The sequence below is a fragment of the Thermobia domestica genome, chromosome 10, assembly GCF_964235325.1.
Source record: "Thermobia domestica chromosome 10, izTheDome1.hap1.1, whole genome shotgun sequence".
Lineage (NCBI taxonomy): Eukaryota > Metazoa > Arthropoda > Insecta > Zygentoma > Lepismatidae > Thermobia > Thermobia domestica.
Window position 1 is genome coordinate 207,034,631 of NC_137463.1, and position 19,924 is coordinate 207,054,554.

Here is a 19,924-nt window from a genome sequence, read left to right on the forward strand (position 1 = left end):
GTAAAACAAAATGTTGCTAAATGGACAAGAAAGTTTTATTTTTGTTTTATTTTTCATATTTACAGCTCTTTTGACATGAAATTTGCCACATATATGCCTTTGCCGATTATATACATACTAACATTATAAGAAATACGGGGCGAATTCGTTATCAAATTATATTCCTCCAACAACATATTTATAGGCATGCGACAATAATTTTGGATATGAGTGTACGTTCAAAAATAAGCGTGTACGTACAGCGTGACAACCTGGAAAACCAAGAAATGCCAGAGATTTTGAGAAACAGGAAAAAGTCGGGGAATTCTGCTAAGAGTCAAGGAATTTCGATTTGCAAAAAACGAGATTGTGTGTTTTTCACTAATGATCTGTAAGAAACTTACGTTTTGCAGCTGTGCGCATTTTGCTTTTCGCTTGTGCAGTGAAATATCATCTTGGTGAATCATTCACAGAATTTAGCTGAATCAACGATAAATTCATTTTCGACGTACGAATAATTCCAACCATTTTCCTTTCTCGTTTCCACTAGTTCAATTTTATCGGAGTTTCCTCTATGGCATTAAGTAAAGATAGCTTATAACACAAATGAGAGGGTTTGGGAATAGAATTTCTGTTATTTGAGCTTCTGTGTTTTCATTTTAATTCGTAAAGAGGTTTATTTCGGAAGTGCTTATGCGTTTACGAAAATGCTGATAAAGTTGTACATCAGCATACGCACTGGGTTAATAGTCAGTGTATAGCAGGACTTCTCATCCTTAAATATGGAATACGTCCACAGATGTCAAAGTGTACTTTCTACTTTGTGCTTGCAATGCAATATTTATTAATTGTTATACCTTTGTAGGTACATACTTAATCATTCTTTATCAGTAGTTATACTGTCATAATAATTTGATACATTGCATGTTTCGTGTATACTGTTAACAGTTCACAAAACAACATATCTGGCAATTCAAATATACGAGATTGGCAGATATTTGGATTCTAACGCAGATGCCATTAGTATATCGTCGTGAGATTGATGGTGAGTCCGTAGAAAGAGAACGGCATGGAACACAATTCGTGAAAATCTTAGTAAACAGTCCAACGTTGTTTTACCATATTAAAAAATATAAAAGCATTTAAAGGAGTGCCGCAACTCAAAATAGTTTGAGTGCATTAGCTAGTACTAACAGAGAAAAAAATTGTAAAAACTAAACTTCCGAGGAGTCATTGACAAGTTGATTCCCAGAAAAACATCAGAAGTAATTTCATACACAAATGAAGTAGGGTATTTGATTATGAATGGATACTTCTTATTATATGTAGATGTATATATTGTTACTTCTATTGATTTTATGGTTTTGCTTATTTCGAATACTGAAAGAATTCTAGAGTGAGAATTTTCTAACGGCTGTGAACTACCGAAAAACGATGTCACATGACGCCACTGCCATGAGTGGGCTGAAATAGTGTGACGTCGCGTCTTTTTCGTTTCTGTGGTGATCGCCATTTTATTTTCTAAAGAACACGGGCTAAGAGCGTAAATAAGCGAAAATGGTGATGTGATAATTTCTGGATTGCAAACATAAAAAATGAAATGAAATGAAATCTTTCAGTTTTACGTCCCACGGTTATGCCGGTTAGGCTAAAGGAGACGGTTATGATGAGTAATGAATGAAATGGTGGAATGAAGAAAGTGGGAGGAAACGGGAGAACCCCGAGAAAACCCACGCATACGGTGTTTGTCCACCACAAAGTTCACTTGGCGGGGGCTGGGATCGAACCTAAGACCCCAAGCACCAGAGGTGAACGCTGTACCACTGAGCCACCGCGGCCCCTGCAAACATAAAGTAAACGAAATTTTTGTATAGATTTTTAAAGACTTCGTTGTATTTTCTTTCTTTCTTTCTTTCTTTCTTTTCTTTTTTTTCTTTTTCTTTTTTTTAAAGCAATTGGATAAAATGTGTTAAGTAACTACTATTATGTGTATGAGGGATATTGACACGAATATTCTTCTTAAAATAATGGGACAAGAGAAAACATTTTTCCTTTCTATAACTTCTAGGACAATTGTTAGATATTCGAAATGAGACTATGGATTTGACGATCGATAGCACAGACATCAATGAAAATTTCTTCAGATTTTACTGTCGTCTATGTGCCAAGAAACATGCAAACTTATTTTCCATGTATGATAAGCCCGGAGAAATACTGGAGGTAGTGGAAAAAATCAGCAGATGTTTCTCTATTGTGGTAAGTTTCCTTATTATTGTTTTCAGTTTTTAAAATAATATTTGCATGTATTTCTGTTCTACAATACTGAGGTACATTTATGTAAATAACTTGGCATGCTTTATTTATTTTTGTGGAGGAAGGGGGCAAAAGTTATTACAAACAAATAACTTCTTATAAAAGAGCGAATATTGTTACCTACGTTGTGCGTCGAGGGTTATTCATTTCATTCTACATACTTCGCAAATACTACTGTTTACTTCTTTATACATGTAGTCCTCCGGAGTACTTCTTATACTATTTCTTAGTTAACATTTCTTTTTCTTCTATTCGGTAAAAAGTATAACTTGTTTCTTCTTTTGTGAAAAATTGGAAAACTGTACACAGAACTTCCATATTCCGGGTTGAAAACTCAGTGTTTCCATATCCATTAACATTGAACTGGTTTCATGTTAAATAAAGTATGCTGAACCAAATGCTGAGGAAATTTTTGGGGCAGTTACGGTAAGTGTAAGATTTTATTGCTTGCTGTAATTTATGGTGTAGTCCCATTGCTTGTCGCTACCTTTATCCACATTCAGTTTTGGGTTTGGTCATCACAAGAATGATTCGTATTCGAAGAATGATTTTTCACACAAATTGAAACACTATAAGCACTGAACACAAAACACTATATACACTAAAAATAGCAATGAAAACATTGAGGTTTAACACTAAAAGAAATATAATAATGATAACACTATGAGTCCGCGGAAGTGCGATGGCCCAGTGGTAGAGCGTTCACCTCTGGTGCCTGGGGTCCCTGGTTCGATCCCAGCTCGCGCCAAGTGAACTTTGTGGTAGACAAACATCGTGTGCGTGGGTTTCCTTGGGGTTTTTCCATTTCCTCCCACTTTCTTCATTCCACCATTTCATTCATTTCTCATCATCACCGTCTCCTTTAGCCTAGTCGGCATAACCATGGGACGTAAAACTCAAAGATTTCATTTCATTTTTATGAGTCCGTCCCAACTAAGCATGATCTATCCGCAGATATCATCTCCCTCAAAATGGGTAAGAATGCAGTGACAATAAGAGATAATAAATTACGTCACTAATAGTGTTATTGTTATGAATCTCTTGTGCGTTAGATATGTCCTGTATCTTAGAAACGTCTATATTAGGTGCGTCCTGTATAGTAGGAGTAGGCGCCGGCGAAGCTGTTCTTTGTAATGGGAATGATATTATCTCTTCGAACTGATAGTCTCACTGATAGTACTGGACTTGCAGATGTTGAGGTACAAGTAGGTTATTAATATTAAAATTAACATAATAAAAATCGAAGCATCTTTCTAAAAAGAAGAAACTTCTTTAAGTATGGGGTTTTAGATGCTTATAAAGGAAATACAGAAATATTGCAATCGAAGATTCCAATGCTGATTGAGAAAATAATAAGGGACTTGATATCCTGGACATCCTGTATATGGTAATGATAAGCCTGATTATAAAAACATCCTGTATATTGAAAACAATATGACGTCATTAGTAATCATGCAAGTTCCATCGAGAAAGCGAGTGAGAAAACGAAGAATTATTGTTTCTGTCCTTGTGTAGATCGTTGATTCGTTTTAAGCGGAAGAGCCAGAAAAATACAAGGTTGTAATTTTCATTCTGTAATGGATTATAATGATTTAGCCAAAGTAAATAACAGACAGTAATAGGAAGTATGTGAGTTGAAGAATAGCGAATTATCCATTCTAGTGGATCGTTCTTTAAAATGGTGAGTATTCCATATGTTGTTTTCTCTTTTCTTTGTCTCTTGTTTCAATCCGTAAAAGATTGTTTAATTCTGTTTACTGAGATATTCTGAATGCGTTTCTTGAATGTCGGTGGCAACTCCACACGGTATAAATTAAGATTTAATTCATTAAGAATTCTTGCCGGACCGTGATACGTAGAGGAAGAAACTTCCGCATTACCTATTCTTCATGATGGAAAATGGACCAAAATGGAATCGAAGTAGACTATTATTTGCTTGTTTATGACGTTGGTTATAGAATTTCTTCTGTTGTAAGTGAGCCTTTTCTAAAGGATTTTTAACTTTTTCTCTTATTGCTACTAACTTTTGTCTGTCCACTTGGATATTGTTTTTAACTCCTAATGTACTCCCATGCGCAAAAAAAATTGCGCGTATACTGTAACTCAAGATTTTTCGCATTTATTCCATTTTCCTTACGTTTATGGGTAAAATTCAGTTATTAGTATGTGGAGATAATAGAATGCAATCCATCTAAGGAGATATTTCCAAAATATATAATAAAATAATAAAAATATAAGCAAAAAACAAAATTATGCTCGGTTTTGTGTATACTGGCAACGATGATTTCTAGGGATTTTTTCAGTAGCAGATCACAATTGCGGAGGGAATTCAGTAGGGGAATCGAGAAGTTGGATCAAGGAACTGATACTGGACTAAAATGTTGCATTTATTGGTTAAAACCTAGTGTGTAGATTGCCTGCCAAATATAAATTAGCTTCTGTAACTAAGATGTCGTACGAAAATATAGAATTAAACAGAAAAACTCTTATCTTAAGGTTCGAAGCGATACGCACCATGGTTATGAAGATTATTTCTTTAAAAAAAAGGAGCCAACACAACGTAGCCTCCGTGGCTAGGTGGGTAGAGTAGCGGAGTTGTAGTTATTTTATTATTTTGACACCACATCGAATCCCATTCCATCCCATCCCATTTCTTTTTCTTTTCTTTCTTTTTTCTTTTTCTTTTTTTCTTTCTTTCTTTTTTTTTTTTACAAAACATTATAATTTTCATGTTAATAAGAACCGAAGCAATATAATAAGGACAACTTACTAATATTTTGCTGTAATGACGTATTTATCCAGGATTAGAGAACTATTGTTAATAGCTATTGTTTTCTGTTCATGTTGTTGTATAGTTTCTCTCATCCTGTTTTCTTGGGGAAAAAACAATTTTGTCTCCAACGAAGTGTGAAGGATATATACGGACAGAAAAAGACATCTTAGTACCAAACGTGATTTATCGTGATGAAGTGGACTAGTTTGCCATTAATAAAAAGAAAAAAATTGAAGTTGGCTTTTCTTTAGGTTTTAGCTAAAAAAAAATATTTTTTTCTTTATAAGACTATACTTTATGAGGCAAGGTGTGTGATCATACAAACAAATTTAGCTAGTGAGTGAAAGATAATTGTTTATACAGACATTTTACAGGTTTAGGTGCGTGAAATACCAATACACCATGGTCTCGCTTATCCGACCATCCTTTGTTCCACATACCATATGATCCGATATATCATTGCAAATAGCACCAATCGGCAAGAAGATCTGCAAGTTGTGGTCTTAATCTATTTTTCATGCTGTGGAGTCTATCGCCTAGCGCGCCCGTCTACACCTTGACTCATACGTCTATCATTCAGTGCAGACACGTATCCAGGTTTTCTATTCGGAGGGGGCCCAACACGAATCCTCGTAAGCACGTAATTCTAATGTTTTTAAATATCAATAATAATAATAATAATAATAATAATAATAATAATAATGCAACAGTTCTGTACCTCTCTTAAACTTTTTCCTACTTTTCATTTATAAACCGGTTTATTTTGGAAACTGCATTATAGCACAAACAAAATGAAACATATTTTCGAGAGAAATGTAACTAAAGAAAACTGTCTGCTACGTATATCACATAACAAAAATAGCAAGAAGACATGGAGTGTATCGTTCTAATATATTAAAGTTAAAAACAGAAAGGAAACGAAATGTTAATCCTATTTAAAACTGTTCTTTAATTCCACCTGGTCAGTGGCGTATTTACGATTTTGTTTCGGGAAGGGCTTTGCTAACTTTCAGGGGGGGGCTTTGCCTGGAAATGTGAAAATTCTGCAAGATATTTCATTTACTTTACTAAGTAAGATTTCGTGGGGGGCTTAAGCCCGGAAGCCACCCCCCTAAATACGCCACTGCACCTGGTATAATGGCATTATGGTATGTTCTTAGAATTATAACAAGACAACAGCACATTGCCCAAAGTTTGGACACTGACTACTAGTAAACTGATATAAAAGAACCTCAAAAGGGTAAAGGCAAGTTTATTAAAAAGTGCTTGAGTTTCGGAGAGAGACAGCTCTCAGGATCTCACGCTGGATACGTCCCTGATTCAGTGCAGTGCAGTTATTTGTTATAAAACATTATTATTAGATGCGTAATATGTAAAATTATATCATAAGTTTTAATTTTAATAGGTCTTTTCTTAACACATCCATATTATCCAGCGTTCTGCCTGCCTGTTTATGTCGGATAAGCGAAACTCTACTGTATTTCCAAAGCTAGCATATACATGAACTAGAATTGTATCGTCCTAGAACAGACAATAGTCTGAAATGCTTATATTAAAAGGCTGGAATAAAAAAAGCATAAGTACTGATTTGGAAGCGTGAGAACAAATTAAAAACAATTCAATATATTTCCTAGGTATCAGATTATCATCTTATTATGTCGATGTGTATTCTTTTTTAAACATAGTTTTAAAAGTTATACCATTCGCAATATTCCTGAGGAAATCGAAAGAAAAACTTCTTGTGCCTCTTATGGCAAAGCGGCTTAAGTGCATGGTCCGAAACCGATTCCCACGTTAAGGTATAGATAAAGTTCCCGTACTTCAAAAATGCAAATCCGGGACGCTACTAAATTACGAGAATCTTTGAAATGCTGAAAACTGAAAGAAGTGTTGAATACTAATTTACTTTCCTCCATTAGATAGAGTTGTTCAAGTATTACGTTATCACATTTTTATTCATTTCACTAGATCTTCCAAGGACGCCAATTTCTCTTTAAATTTGGGGGGGGGGGGGCATTCAAATGCAGAAGATATATATATGAGAATTTTAAGACAAATTACACTCAAATAATGCCAAATATTGTATATTCATAAATACAAAGGAGGCCTACATGAGCTTTGAGCGGGCCCGGCCCCCCAGGATCGGCGCCCTTGCCTTCTTCCTAGTTAAGCAAACGTAAGCAGATGATTTATTCCCTCCCCCTGGTAAGCAAAATTGTTTTTTTTTTTTTTTTTTCTCAAGTTCTGTTGTGTTTCGTGAAATAACAGCAGGAATTTCCTGATTACTTAACCATCTAAATGAATGTTTTCACTTAGAGCCATCCCGTCGATTCCCGTTGCCTAGGACTAAAATAAATTAAGGGTCAATAATGAAGATGAGACTTCAATATTAAACATGAAGAGACATGTGAATCGAAGATCTGTCTTTGTTCCAACTTTGATTTTTTCAAATCCATGATGGGAAATTATATTATGAGTACAATTTTCGAAATTAATAGTATACAATCGTAAAAATATCTTACAAAACGATGGTTTATTGCAAAATACTTTGACTCAAAGAATAAATTACAAGTAATAAACTTGTTACTTTTCCTGAAGAGTCTAAGTCTTGAATGAGACAGAGGCTCTTCAGCGTAGTGCTTGGAAAGATTGCCTCACTTGTTCTACCTTCCCGTGGCGCAGCCTTGATTTGACTTGATCCTAAACGGATTATTCAGTAGTCGAAGTCGGAAGATGTTTCCCATTTTTCCAAAACACTCTTGGTCGATTACAATCTGCCTCACTCGTGAGGGGACAATCCCATGCCGTAAGCGTCGGTGGACCACCGATAGGCAACTACTGACATGTCCCCAAAAATTGGCCGTCCCGCAGCCAAAAATTGGTCCCACTTCCGTTTTGAAAATTATACCACCACCGGCAGAGAAGCGACGGAACGCCAAGGAACCACAAAATTATTCCCCTAAAATACGTTAAATCGCCTATATGCGTAATTTCTTTGCATCAAGATGAGTCTAAAAACATTTTTAAAAAAATAAAACGAAAGTGCCCTGAGCTGGGCGTGAATCATCAACCTTAGGGTTGCTAATTGCGTGTTCTTCGGAATTCGTCACGGAGGCGATTATGAAGACACAGCTTGTAGAGTGATAAATCGTTGAAGTCTGATCAGAGTGCTTCTTTAACCGTGTATATTTGAAGACAACTGCACTCGTCATCAAATGCACTCGGAATCAAATCAAATGCACTCGTCATGTAATTTTATAACAAAATGGCAAGCGTCTATTTACTTTTTTCCATAGTTCTCCCATATTCACTTGCTAGTGATCGGCGACAGTTGCCAACTAAATTAATACAATTATACGCACCCACCTCAAGATTTTTCACTTCATGATGTAAAGGCAGGAGTTACTCTTGACCCCCGGAGCTCAAATATTGTCCTTATAATAACAATTCGTCAGGGAAAAATAATATATAATAATAACCGCATGCACATGACTGGCGATAGTTCATGTTGGTCCCTTTACGATTTTCCGTGACAAATCAAACGAGCGCGGACCAAAATGAAGTCCTCGTTCTTACGTTGTGGTAACTTCAATACCCCCGATTCTAGATATCTGCTTCGACTCGACAAATCCCTGCCACTAGTGGCACGCTAGCGGCAAACCTTCGACGCGTCACTATATCGACAATCGCCATTTACCGGCAAGTGAGCCACTAGAAGTTGGCGACGTTTACGGCATGGGGAAGCTAATAAACAAACAAAAAAAAAAAAAAAATAATAATAAATCTAAAGCCTTATAAAAAAGTTTTCTGAAAAGTTACATCTAGCAAAATCATTTGTTGGTATTCCAGAACTGTGAATTCACCTTTATTCATAATTTACTTCTATCGTAGTTTTGATATGAGAATGATATGTCTGAAACTAACACAGGTCATTAATACTTTTTTCTTTTTTTTTTTTTTTTTTTTTTTTCTTTACTCAGATTTATCAGTTTTACTTAACAGTCAGACAATTTGGATCTGTGATATCAGAGTTTTAGAGCTTTCCTTAATTTTTTCATTTCTAAAAAAGTTTGCAACTAACACCATTAACGTGTCTCTTTCGATATTTCCATATGTAATGGCTTGGTCACTCCCAGTATATTTCAAACAATAAAATATTTACGGTGTCTTACTCCATTAATCCGAACTACATTTTATATCCAACAACTCTGTGCATTTTCCCTTAAATCTGCAAACTTTCTACTAGGTTAAAACTCAGTATTTTCTATTTTCTTCCTTTCTTGCTAAAACGAAAGTGTTCTTTAGACAACCTGGAATGATGACTTTATACTATACTACATTATGTTGCATAGGGCATTTTATGTAGCATATCATTTGACAGTTGGACACTTTCTTTTTATATTGAAAGCAACAGGGATTAAGTCCTTCTACACTTATATGATAAGTAAACACATTCTTTTTGATTCGTGGAATTGTGCCAATGCACTAGGTCCGGAGAGTTTTTAAGATAATAATAATAATAATAATAATAATAATAATAATAATAATAATAATAATATATTATTATTATTATTATTATTATTATTATTATTATTATTATTATTATTATTATTATTATTATTATTATTATTATTATTGACTTAGGTTTCCCTGAATATTAAGCAATATTTCACAAAAAGCTGGTATTTTTAAACAAATGTGTTCGATATCAAGTTTTCATAAAAGTAGTCACTCTCTCCTATAAATAATTTCAGAGGGGCCGCGGTGGCTCAGTGATAAAGCGTTCACCTTTGGTGCATGGGATCCTTGGTTCGACCCCAGCTCGCACCAAATGAATTTTGTGGTGGAGATACACCATGTGCATGGGTTTTCTCGGAGTTCTTCCGTTTTCTCCCACTTTTTTCATTCCACCATTGCATTCATTTCTCATCACCGTGTCTTTTAGCCTAGCCGGTATAACCGTGGATCATAAAACTTAAAGATTTGATTTCAAATAATTCCAACCCAAACAGTTGCAGGAAGTATGTCATTTCGAATAAAACAAACCACTCTATAAAATTCTGAGTATTATTATTTTTTATATATACAATTCTAGCGGACCTTATTTCTAAATCGAAGGGTAAGAAGACTAAATTCACTCTCTTATTATTATAAATTCATTTCAATTGAAGCAGTTAAAATAGTTGGGAAAAATTAGAAAGCCATACCCTATATTCCAGTGTGCCACAACCGGATAACGTGGCACACTGGCGTGCCCAGCAAAATGAACAGTGTGACGCAAACTTTTACCTATTATTTACAAGAATATTTGTCGAGTTTATTTTATTTATTATTATGAATGATTTTTCCACGGATCAGCTCTCTGTATACAATTAAACAAGCAAGTATCACATTGAGGGAATGAGTGTAATTATTTACTTTAATAGTAATAGAAATGTATATATATATATATATATATATATATATATATATATATATATATATATATATATATATATATATATATATATATATATATATATATTGTATTTTCTACCGGGAATAACTGCATCCGGTCTAGAAAGCTGGGACTAACAACAAAGGAACCCGATGTGCTAAACACACACCACCTACGCACTTCAATACACCAACGAAGGTGCAGACTATATTCATGAATTAAAGTCTCTCACCCAATGTATTCTCCTAACATGTCTCCCAGCGAGTACAACATTTTTTGGTATCTCAATCACTTCCTAGTAGGATAGGTTTACCTAGAGACCACTAATTAACCTGGTATTGGATGTTTCACTTTCTTACCTTTGGAGTTGACAGTCATCGGTTGGACAATCTCACACGCAAATATCTAATATTAACAACGTTTCTTCTATAATTTCGTAATATTGTATTATTTCTTTGTATTATTTATTAGGTTGGTTAGACTTGTTTCAACACTTTTCTCTTTGCACCTACTTATTACCTATACCTTAACGTTGGATAAAAATACACTAGCTCTCACCGGGAATCAAATCTAGAACCAATGGACTTGAACCATTTGGCAACAACAAGGCACATTTAAATAGAAGTTTCGATTTTGTTAGGAAAATTGTGATTAGGTGTAACATTTAAAAATATATTTAAGAATGGGTACTTATGAAACGCACTGAATTTTCTCGCTCGAATTTCTTAAACTGACTCGTGTTAGGCTGCAGCTATTACTGAAACATTTATTTGGGAAATGCGAATAAAATAATGTGTTTTTGGAAAACTTTGTTCGAAGCAACTTATGTCCAAAAGTAAAGTACCTATTGGTCATATTTCTGTTAGAAATAACTTATGCCATATATTAGAATTATTAAGGAAATAATTGTATGTGAACTATGAGCAAAAGCGTCCGAGTACTTTCTGAGAAATCGTCAAAAAAGTCATCCCCAAGAATAAAATATCCCTTGTGTATCTTTTCAGGACAAACGAGTTACGCTATTTATGAAATACGAACAAAATTGCCTGAGTCGTTCTCCACAAAATCGTAGGGTAAATCTTACTCCGAAAAGTATTATACCACTTCTAGCTTTTTAGGATGATGGAATTATGCCGTATCGTTAGGTTATTTATGTGACATTTATTTATGAAATATGAACAAAATTGGGTCAGGCGCTAATGGGGAAATCGTCGAAGAGTAGGCTAAACTACCCTTCTGAATGTTTACAGGACGAACGAGTTGTGTCATATTGTTAGGTTATTAATGATACATTTATTTATAAAATGTGATTGAGAAAATTGTTCGAAAAAACGCATCCCATACAGTAAATTACACCTTACGTACTTTTTCAGAGCAATGATTCAAACTATATTTGTAAAAAAATAAGCAAAATCTTTACAGCTATTTTTGAAACAATTTAATTATTTTAAATTTTCATCCTTCAGTAAACTACCCTTATTTTTATGTGTCGGAGAATATAGAATTCGAAACGATAAAGTGTTATAAAAACTTTATGTCTAGACTTAGGTCCAGATACGTCGAAAAGCATGGCCTCTATTTGAATGCATGTAAAAGCATGACGAACCGACAAACGAACAGATGGACAGACATCAAAATCACTTTTTCGATATGTGGGGGCGTGAAACTTGAATTCATTGAAATCTCGAATTCGATTTTTATCACTATTACTACAATTTCTTCTTTCGTCGCTTGAACGTGAAAAAGAATAGGAATACAACGACACGTAAGGTGATAATTTGTAATTCCCAAAATTTAATGAGTTACGTTTAATGTGTTGCCATGCTAGAAAAAAAAAAGCTTATGCCTGTTTGTTATATCATTTTAATATCAGTTTTTCACGCTACTATATAATGTAGAAATATGGTATGATTAGCGTTCATATTCATTCTATATTTGGAAATATTCGTGTTCCGTATACATAGATCTGTATAATTTAGTTACGTTCAACGAAAGCATTCTTGCACTTGTGGATATGAAAAAAAAAAAAGAGAGAGAGAGAGAGAGAGAGAGAGAGAGAGTCAATACTCTAAAAAGCAAAAACCAAGCACACACACACACACACACACACACATAAACGATCATTTAACATCAGGTCGATGTAACAAGGGGTAAGACTGAACAGACTTTCAAGGTCGCGTATGTTCTTCCTGACACACAAACCCGAAGTGAGTTGTCTGCTGTTCAAGAACGGGAAGTAACATGCAAGACTATTAACTGAAAACAATAACTGTTTCCAATAGTACACGTATTCTAATACTGAATAAATACGTCGATTAAAGGATACTACCAATAAATTATTTCCTTATTATATTGTTTCGGTTCTTATTAACATCAAAATTATACACTTCCTATAATGTTTTGTAAAAAAAAAAAAAAAAAAAAAAAAAAAAGGATGGGATGGGATGGGATTCGATGTGGTGTCAAAATAATAAAATAACTACGACTCCGCCACTCTATCCACCTAACCACGGAGGCTACGTTGTGTTGGCTCCTTTTTTTTAAAGAAATAATCTTCATAACCATGGTGCGTATCGCTTCGAACCTTAAGATAAGAGTTTTTCTGTTTAATTCTATATTTTCGTACGACATCTTAGTTACAGAAGCTAATTTATATTTGGCAGGCAATCTACACACTAGGTTTTAACCAATAAATGCAACATTTTAGTCCAGTATCAGTTCCTTGATCCAACTTCTCGATTCCCCTACTGAATTCCCTCCGCAATTGTGATCTGCTACTGAAAAAATCCCTAGAAATCATCGTTGCCAGTATACACAAAACCGAGCATAATTTTGTTTTTTGCTTATATTTTTATTATTTTATTATATTTTTTGGAAATATCTCCTTAGATGAATTGCTTTCTATTATCTCCACATACTAATAACTGAATTTTACCCATAAACGTAAGGAAAATGGAATAAATGCGAAAAATCTTGAGTTACAGTATACGCGCAATTTTTTTTGCGCATGGGAGTACATTCTGCGAATGTACTTGGTTCATAGCAAAATAAGAAACTTGGAGTATTTTGTGCCAGACTGAACACACGTGTTAATTGCAAAAGTGATATGTGAGAGCCATTTCTGCTAATTTGCTTGATTTTCTTGGACGAAAAATTTTAAAACCTGTATATATATGTGTATATATATATATATATATATATATATATATATATATATATATATATTTAGATAATTCAACCAATCCCGACGATGAATGATTGTATGCAGTTGAATATTTATAAGTGAAGTCATATCTTAGTGCCAAATTTTGTAACCTTGCAGCCTATGTACAGGATGTTGATCAAGAAATAAAGTGAAATGCACGAAATCGTAGAATAATTTCTTGCTCCAGGAAATTTTCAGTATTTTCTTTGGTTATGGAGTTAGTGATTTTTGTAACGATGTAGTGAATGGCCATTTCTGTAACAACAAATATATACTTAGTTTGTCCATTTTCTACGAAGAATGACCCCTAAGTGTCGAACATCAATGAAGTGCCAATTTATCCAATAGGATGGTGCAGCAATTGCGCCTGTGTTTTTTCTGGTGTTTTTATTTTCTGATACTTTAGACAAGTCTTTATCTTGTGTGTTAGATAATTTTTAAGATGAGGTTTGTAAAATTTCCTTAATGCGATCTTATACGATTTGGTGAATCCAAAGTGAGAAGCAGTTGGGTGTTTGTGAAAGGTTGTCAACCATAAATTTGCAAGAGACTTCGGAACACATGGAAGATATAATAGACCATAATCAGGATGTTTCTGCTTTCTATAAAGTACATTATCTTAAAGACAGAAAAATGGAACTGACTCTACTGTTGATATTTTGTCAGGTTCATGTCCCTCCAATACCGAACTAAATTCTGTATAATTTTCATCTTTCGTTGCTCCATCACTATGTTTGAAATTAGTTCTTGGTCAGTAGGTTGTAAAATATTAACATCTAACGAGTGCGAACGAAAAGTGTGAAAATCTTCACTTTCCTCGTGATTATTAGGTTTGTGCTTTACTTCACTTTTTTTTATTTTTTTTTATTTTATTTTATTTTATTTTATTTTATTTTATTTATTTTATTTTATTTTATTTTATTTTTTTTTTTTGTTCTAACCCACAATCAATGTCTACAGGATGACGAAAACCTGGTAAATAATGTTGAACGGATAGTCCGTCAAAAATAATTTATATTGGGTATATTTTCCAACCCTATGTGGCTGCGTATTTAAAAAAGATAAACATATGGTATCAAGGTACAGATTAAATTTTCTGTTCAGTAGAAAACATCTAAATTTCCGTAATGTGTAAATTGAAGCATATATTTCTTTTTGCCAAATACTAGGTTTTTTTCTGTTTTCGTAAGTCTTTGACTTCAATGGGCTACAACCTTTTCTTCTCAGTTTTCGGGTTATAACATGCCAATAGACCTCACACGTAGATGTTACTGGAATCAGAGCATACACAAGTTTCTAGGGAATCGTCTAAATGAGATAACGATGGAGCTTGTATATTGCTTTCTTTTAGTCTTCCAAAGAGAATGTCATGGTCCTTTGTCCATTTAAATTTTGACTTGCGCTACTAGATGCTGAAAGGGCTTTATTTTCATGATAAAGTCCAAAGTCCGTGATGTGTCCCCATAAATATAAGCATAGGCCAATAAAACTTTTCGAAGTTCTTTTTGGTACGCTATTTTTCGAGATATTTTAATACATTTGCCTGATACAAGATATCAGAGCCCGTCCAATTCTGAGTAAAATAAATGTGTCGTCTTTGATCGTGCACAAAAATGGCGCTTTCGTAATTTCTGAATTAATAATTCTTAGTTTGATAACTGTTGTTGGAAAGTGTAACCTCTCAGTATAATATCACCGGGAAACGATGTTACTCTGTCCGGTAAGCCATCTAAAATCATTCTAGTTGCAATGGACAACGCTTGTGCACTAGCCTTGTGGCCCATTATGCACCTGATTATTTCATAAGACTTTCTATTATGATTGAGCTCAAAAGTCCTGTATCTATTCTCTGTCCCAGCCTAGGAAGATTATAAAACGGAAATGACATTCAACGAGCGCAACGTTGCCCCTTATTATGAGTAGGAGGAAGCCGATTTGAGAAAATAAAAAAAAAAAAAAAGAACACAAACCAAACTGCGCAGCGGTAAGCGACTCAATAATAATAATAATAATAATAATAATAATAATAATAATAATAATAGAAGAGGAATTGTAATTACTTACCTTACGTAATCTATTCCTGGAGGCAAGAAGTACCCAAATCTTTACCACACAAGATCAGTGGGAGGGAGTTCGCAGTGATAAGGGGGAGACGAAGAACTTAATGTTCGGCTTCCTTTGCAATGCGGTATATTCTGCAGGAGACTTCTATGTTTGAAGCAACTTTATTTAACATTTCTATTACTTCAAATTTGTTGAAGCTTGAATCACATTCAACACTTTAATTTTTTAACCACTACAATTTTTTTGTTGGAACATGATTTCGTAGGGATTTTTTCGTCTTTTATTGAGTGTACGGTCATTATCTAAACAATCACGGAATTTGGTGGTACATTCGGAAAGAGTATTTCTTGGAAATGTTCATATTCTGCTGCTCATATTCTCTGTGATAATCACCTGTTTTTGTGCCGCGAAAAACGAGGTCAGCCTCAGGAATTTACCCACTTTCAGTCATGGTATGAATCATGACTCCCCCCCCCCCTTTCCGGAGATGCCTTGACGCCTAAGGACAAATCTTCTCTCCAGCTTCACTGTCTGGTTTCGAAAATATGAATAAATGTTTAAGGTTATTCAGAACGTCCAAACAGTTTGTGTCTAAAACGATAGATGGCGCCACCGTCACCAATGTTAACATATACAACTAATAAAATTAAAACAATCAAATATAAAATAAACAGTTCAAAAATTAAGCAAAAACGGATATAATCTGGTTAATGAACGTTACAAAATCTAGGGAATGGTACGTGTCGATTTCAGATATTGTTATTAGTTTCATTGTTAGAGGCCACCATTGTTAAGTAAACAATCAACTTTATCTGCCGTACTTTCTACCAGAAACTGACCAAACTTTGCACACCCATTTAAGATTGAAATATCTAGGGAATGGTACGTGTGGATTCCACATATTATTGTTAGTTTCATTGTTAGAGGCCACCATTGTTAAATAAACAATCAACTTTATCTGCCATACTTTCTACCACAAACTGACCAAACTTGGCATACCCATCGGATTACAACTGAGATATCTACTGAATGGTACCAGTCGATTTCACATATTGTTGTTAGTTTCATTGTTCGAGGCCGCCATTGTTAAATAAACAATCGTTGGATTTCTCCATTGTTAGATAAACAATCAACTTTATCTGCCATACTTTCTATCACAAACTAACCAAGCTTGGCACACTCATTTACGATTGAGATATCAATGGAATGGTACGTGTCGATTTCACCTATTGTTGTTACTTTCATTGTTAGAGGCCGCCATTGTTAAATGAACAATCAACTTTATCTGCCATACTTCCTACCAGAAACTGGCCAAACCTTGCACACACATTTAAGATTAAAATATCTAGGGAAAGATATGTGTCGTTTTCTCATATTGTTGTTAGTTTCATTGTTGAAGATCACCATTGTTAAATAAACATTCGTTGGATTTCTCTATTGTTAAATAAACGATTAACTTTATCTGTCATAATTTCTACCACAAACTAAGCAAACTTTTCACACTTATGAACGATTGAGATATCTATGGAATAGTATGTGTCGATTTCACATATTGTTGTTCTTTCATTGTTGAAGGCCACCATTGTTAAATAAACAATCTTTGGATTTCTAAATTGTTACATAAACAATCAACTTTATCTTACACTCTTTCTACCAAAAACTAATCAAATTTGGCGCACTCATTTACCATTGAGATATCTATGAAACGGTACGTGTCGATTTCACTTATTTTTGTTAGTTTCATTGTTAGAGGCCACCATTGTTAAATAAAAAATCAACTTTATGTGCCACACTTTTTAACAGAAACTGACCAAACTTTGCACACCCATTTAAGATTGAAATATCTAGGGAATGGTATGTGTCGATTTCACATATTGTTGTTAGTTTCATTGTTGAAGGCCACCATTGTTAAAGAAACAATCAAGTTTTTCTGCCACACTTTCTACAACAACCTAAACAAAATTTGCAGACTCATTTAAGATCAAGATATCTATGGAACGATATGGGTCGATTTCACATATTGCTAATAGTTTCATTGTTAGAGGCCACCATTGTTAAATAAACAATCAACTTTAACGGCCATACGTTCTACCACAAACTGACCAAACTTTGCACACCCATTTAAAGTTGAAATATCTAGGGAATGCTATGTGTCGATTTCACATATTGTTGTTAGTTTCATTATTGAAGGCCACCATTGTTATATAAACAATGGTTGGATTTCTCCATTATTAAATATACAGTCAACTTTATCTGTAATATTTTCTACCACAAACTAACCAAACTTGGCACACTCATTTACGATTGAGATATCTATGGAATGGTGCGTGATGATTTCACTTATTGTTGTTACTTTCATTGTTAGAGGCCACCATTGTTAAATGAACAATCAACTTTATCTGCCATACTTTCTACCACAAACTGGCCAAACTTGGCACACGCATTTAAGATTGAAATATCTAGGCAATGGTACGTGTGGATTCCACATATTGTTGTTAGTTTCATTGTTGAAGACCGCCATTGTTAAATACACAATCTTTGGATTTCTCTATTATTAAATATACAGTCAACTTTATCTGTCATATTTTCTGCCACAAACTAACCAAACTTGGCACACTCATTTACGATTGAGATATCAATGGAATGGTTCGTGCTGATTTCACACATTGTTGTTAGTTTCATTGTTAGAGGCCACCGTTGTTAAGTAAACAATCAACTTTATCTGCCGTACTTTCTACCAGAAAGTGAAGAAACTTTGCACACCCATTTAAGATTGAGATATCTAGGGAATGGTATGTGTGGATTCCACATAGTGTTGTTAGTTTCATTGTTGAAGGCCACCATTGTTAAATATACAATTAACTTTATCTGCCACACTTTCTACCACCAACTGACCAAACTTGGCATACCCATCGGATTACAACTGAGATATCTAGGGAATGGTACCTGCCGATTTCACAAATTGTTGTTAGTTTCATTGTTATAGGCTACCATTGTTAAATAAACAATCAACTTTGTCATACGTTCTACCAGAAACTGACGAAATTTTGCACACAAATTTAAGTTTTAAATATCTAGGGATTGCTACGTGTCGATTTCATGTATTGTTGTTAGTTTCGTTGCTGAAGACTACCATTGTTAAATACACAATCGATGGATTTCTAAATTGTTAAATAAACAAACAACTTTACCTGCCATACTTTCTACCACAAACTAACCAAAATTGGCACACTCATTTGCGATTAAGATGTCTATGGAATGGTACGTGTCGATTTCACATATTGTTGTTAGTTTTCTTGTTAGAGGAAACCATTATTAAATAAACAATCATCTTTATCAGCCATACTTTTTAGCAGAAACTGGCCAAACTTTGCATACCCATTTAAGATTGAAATATCTATGGAATGGTATGTGTCGATTTCACATATTGTTTTTGTTTCATTGTTGAAGATCACCATTGTTAAATAAACAATCATTGGATTTCTTCTTTGTTAAATAAACAATCAACTTTATCTTACATACTTTCTACCACAAACTAACCAAACTTTGCACACCCATTTAAGATTGAAATATCTAGGAAATAGTACGTGTTGATTCCACATATTGTTGTTAGTTTCATTGTTGAAGGCCACCATCGTTAAACAAAGAATCAACTTTGCTATATTTTGTACCAGAAACTGACCAAACTTGGCACACCCATCGGATTACCACTGAGTTATCTATGAAATGGTACTTGTCGATTTCAGTTGTTGTTGTTAGTTTCATTGTTAAAGGCCACCATTGTTAAATAAACAATCAACTTTATCTGTCATACTTTCTACCAGAAACTAACGAAACTTTGCTTACCTATTTACGATTGAAATGTCTATGGAATGGTACATGCCGATTATCAAGGGCTAACAAGCCCTAGCCAAATTGTGTGTAATACGTCATTATGCTTGGGATCAAATGATAATTATTCGTGATCAAACGAGCTGGCCAAATTCCGATTGAATTTGTTTTCATGGTGGCTGTGGTGGAGGGGCTAACAAGTCATCGGCAAATGTTATTGTTCGGAAAATGGAATAGTGCAAAAAAATAAACATATTTCATTCAGAACTTTGTTGTGCCTGCTTTGTAACCAGTGTGAATTAGTTGTGTGCCGCCAGATTTC

The 19,924-nt window shown here is 34.2% G+C and overlaps 1 protein-coding gene across 1 annotated transcript in view; it reads left to right on the top strand.

The window, feature by feature from the left end:
* LOC145662945 (uncharacterized) overlaps positions 1–19,924 on the top strand; it is an 86,852-nt gene that overhangs the window by 23,363 nt on the left and 43,565 nt on the right. Inside the window, exon 5 of the mRNA XM_081728980.1 lies at positions 2,048–2,235. Within this exon, the coding sequence (XP_081585106.1) occupies positions 2,048–2,235 (188 nt within the window). The remainder of the gene's footprint in view (positions 1–2,047; positions 2,236–19,924) is intronic.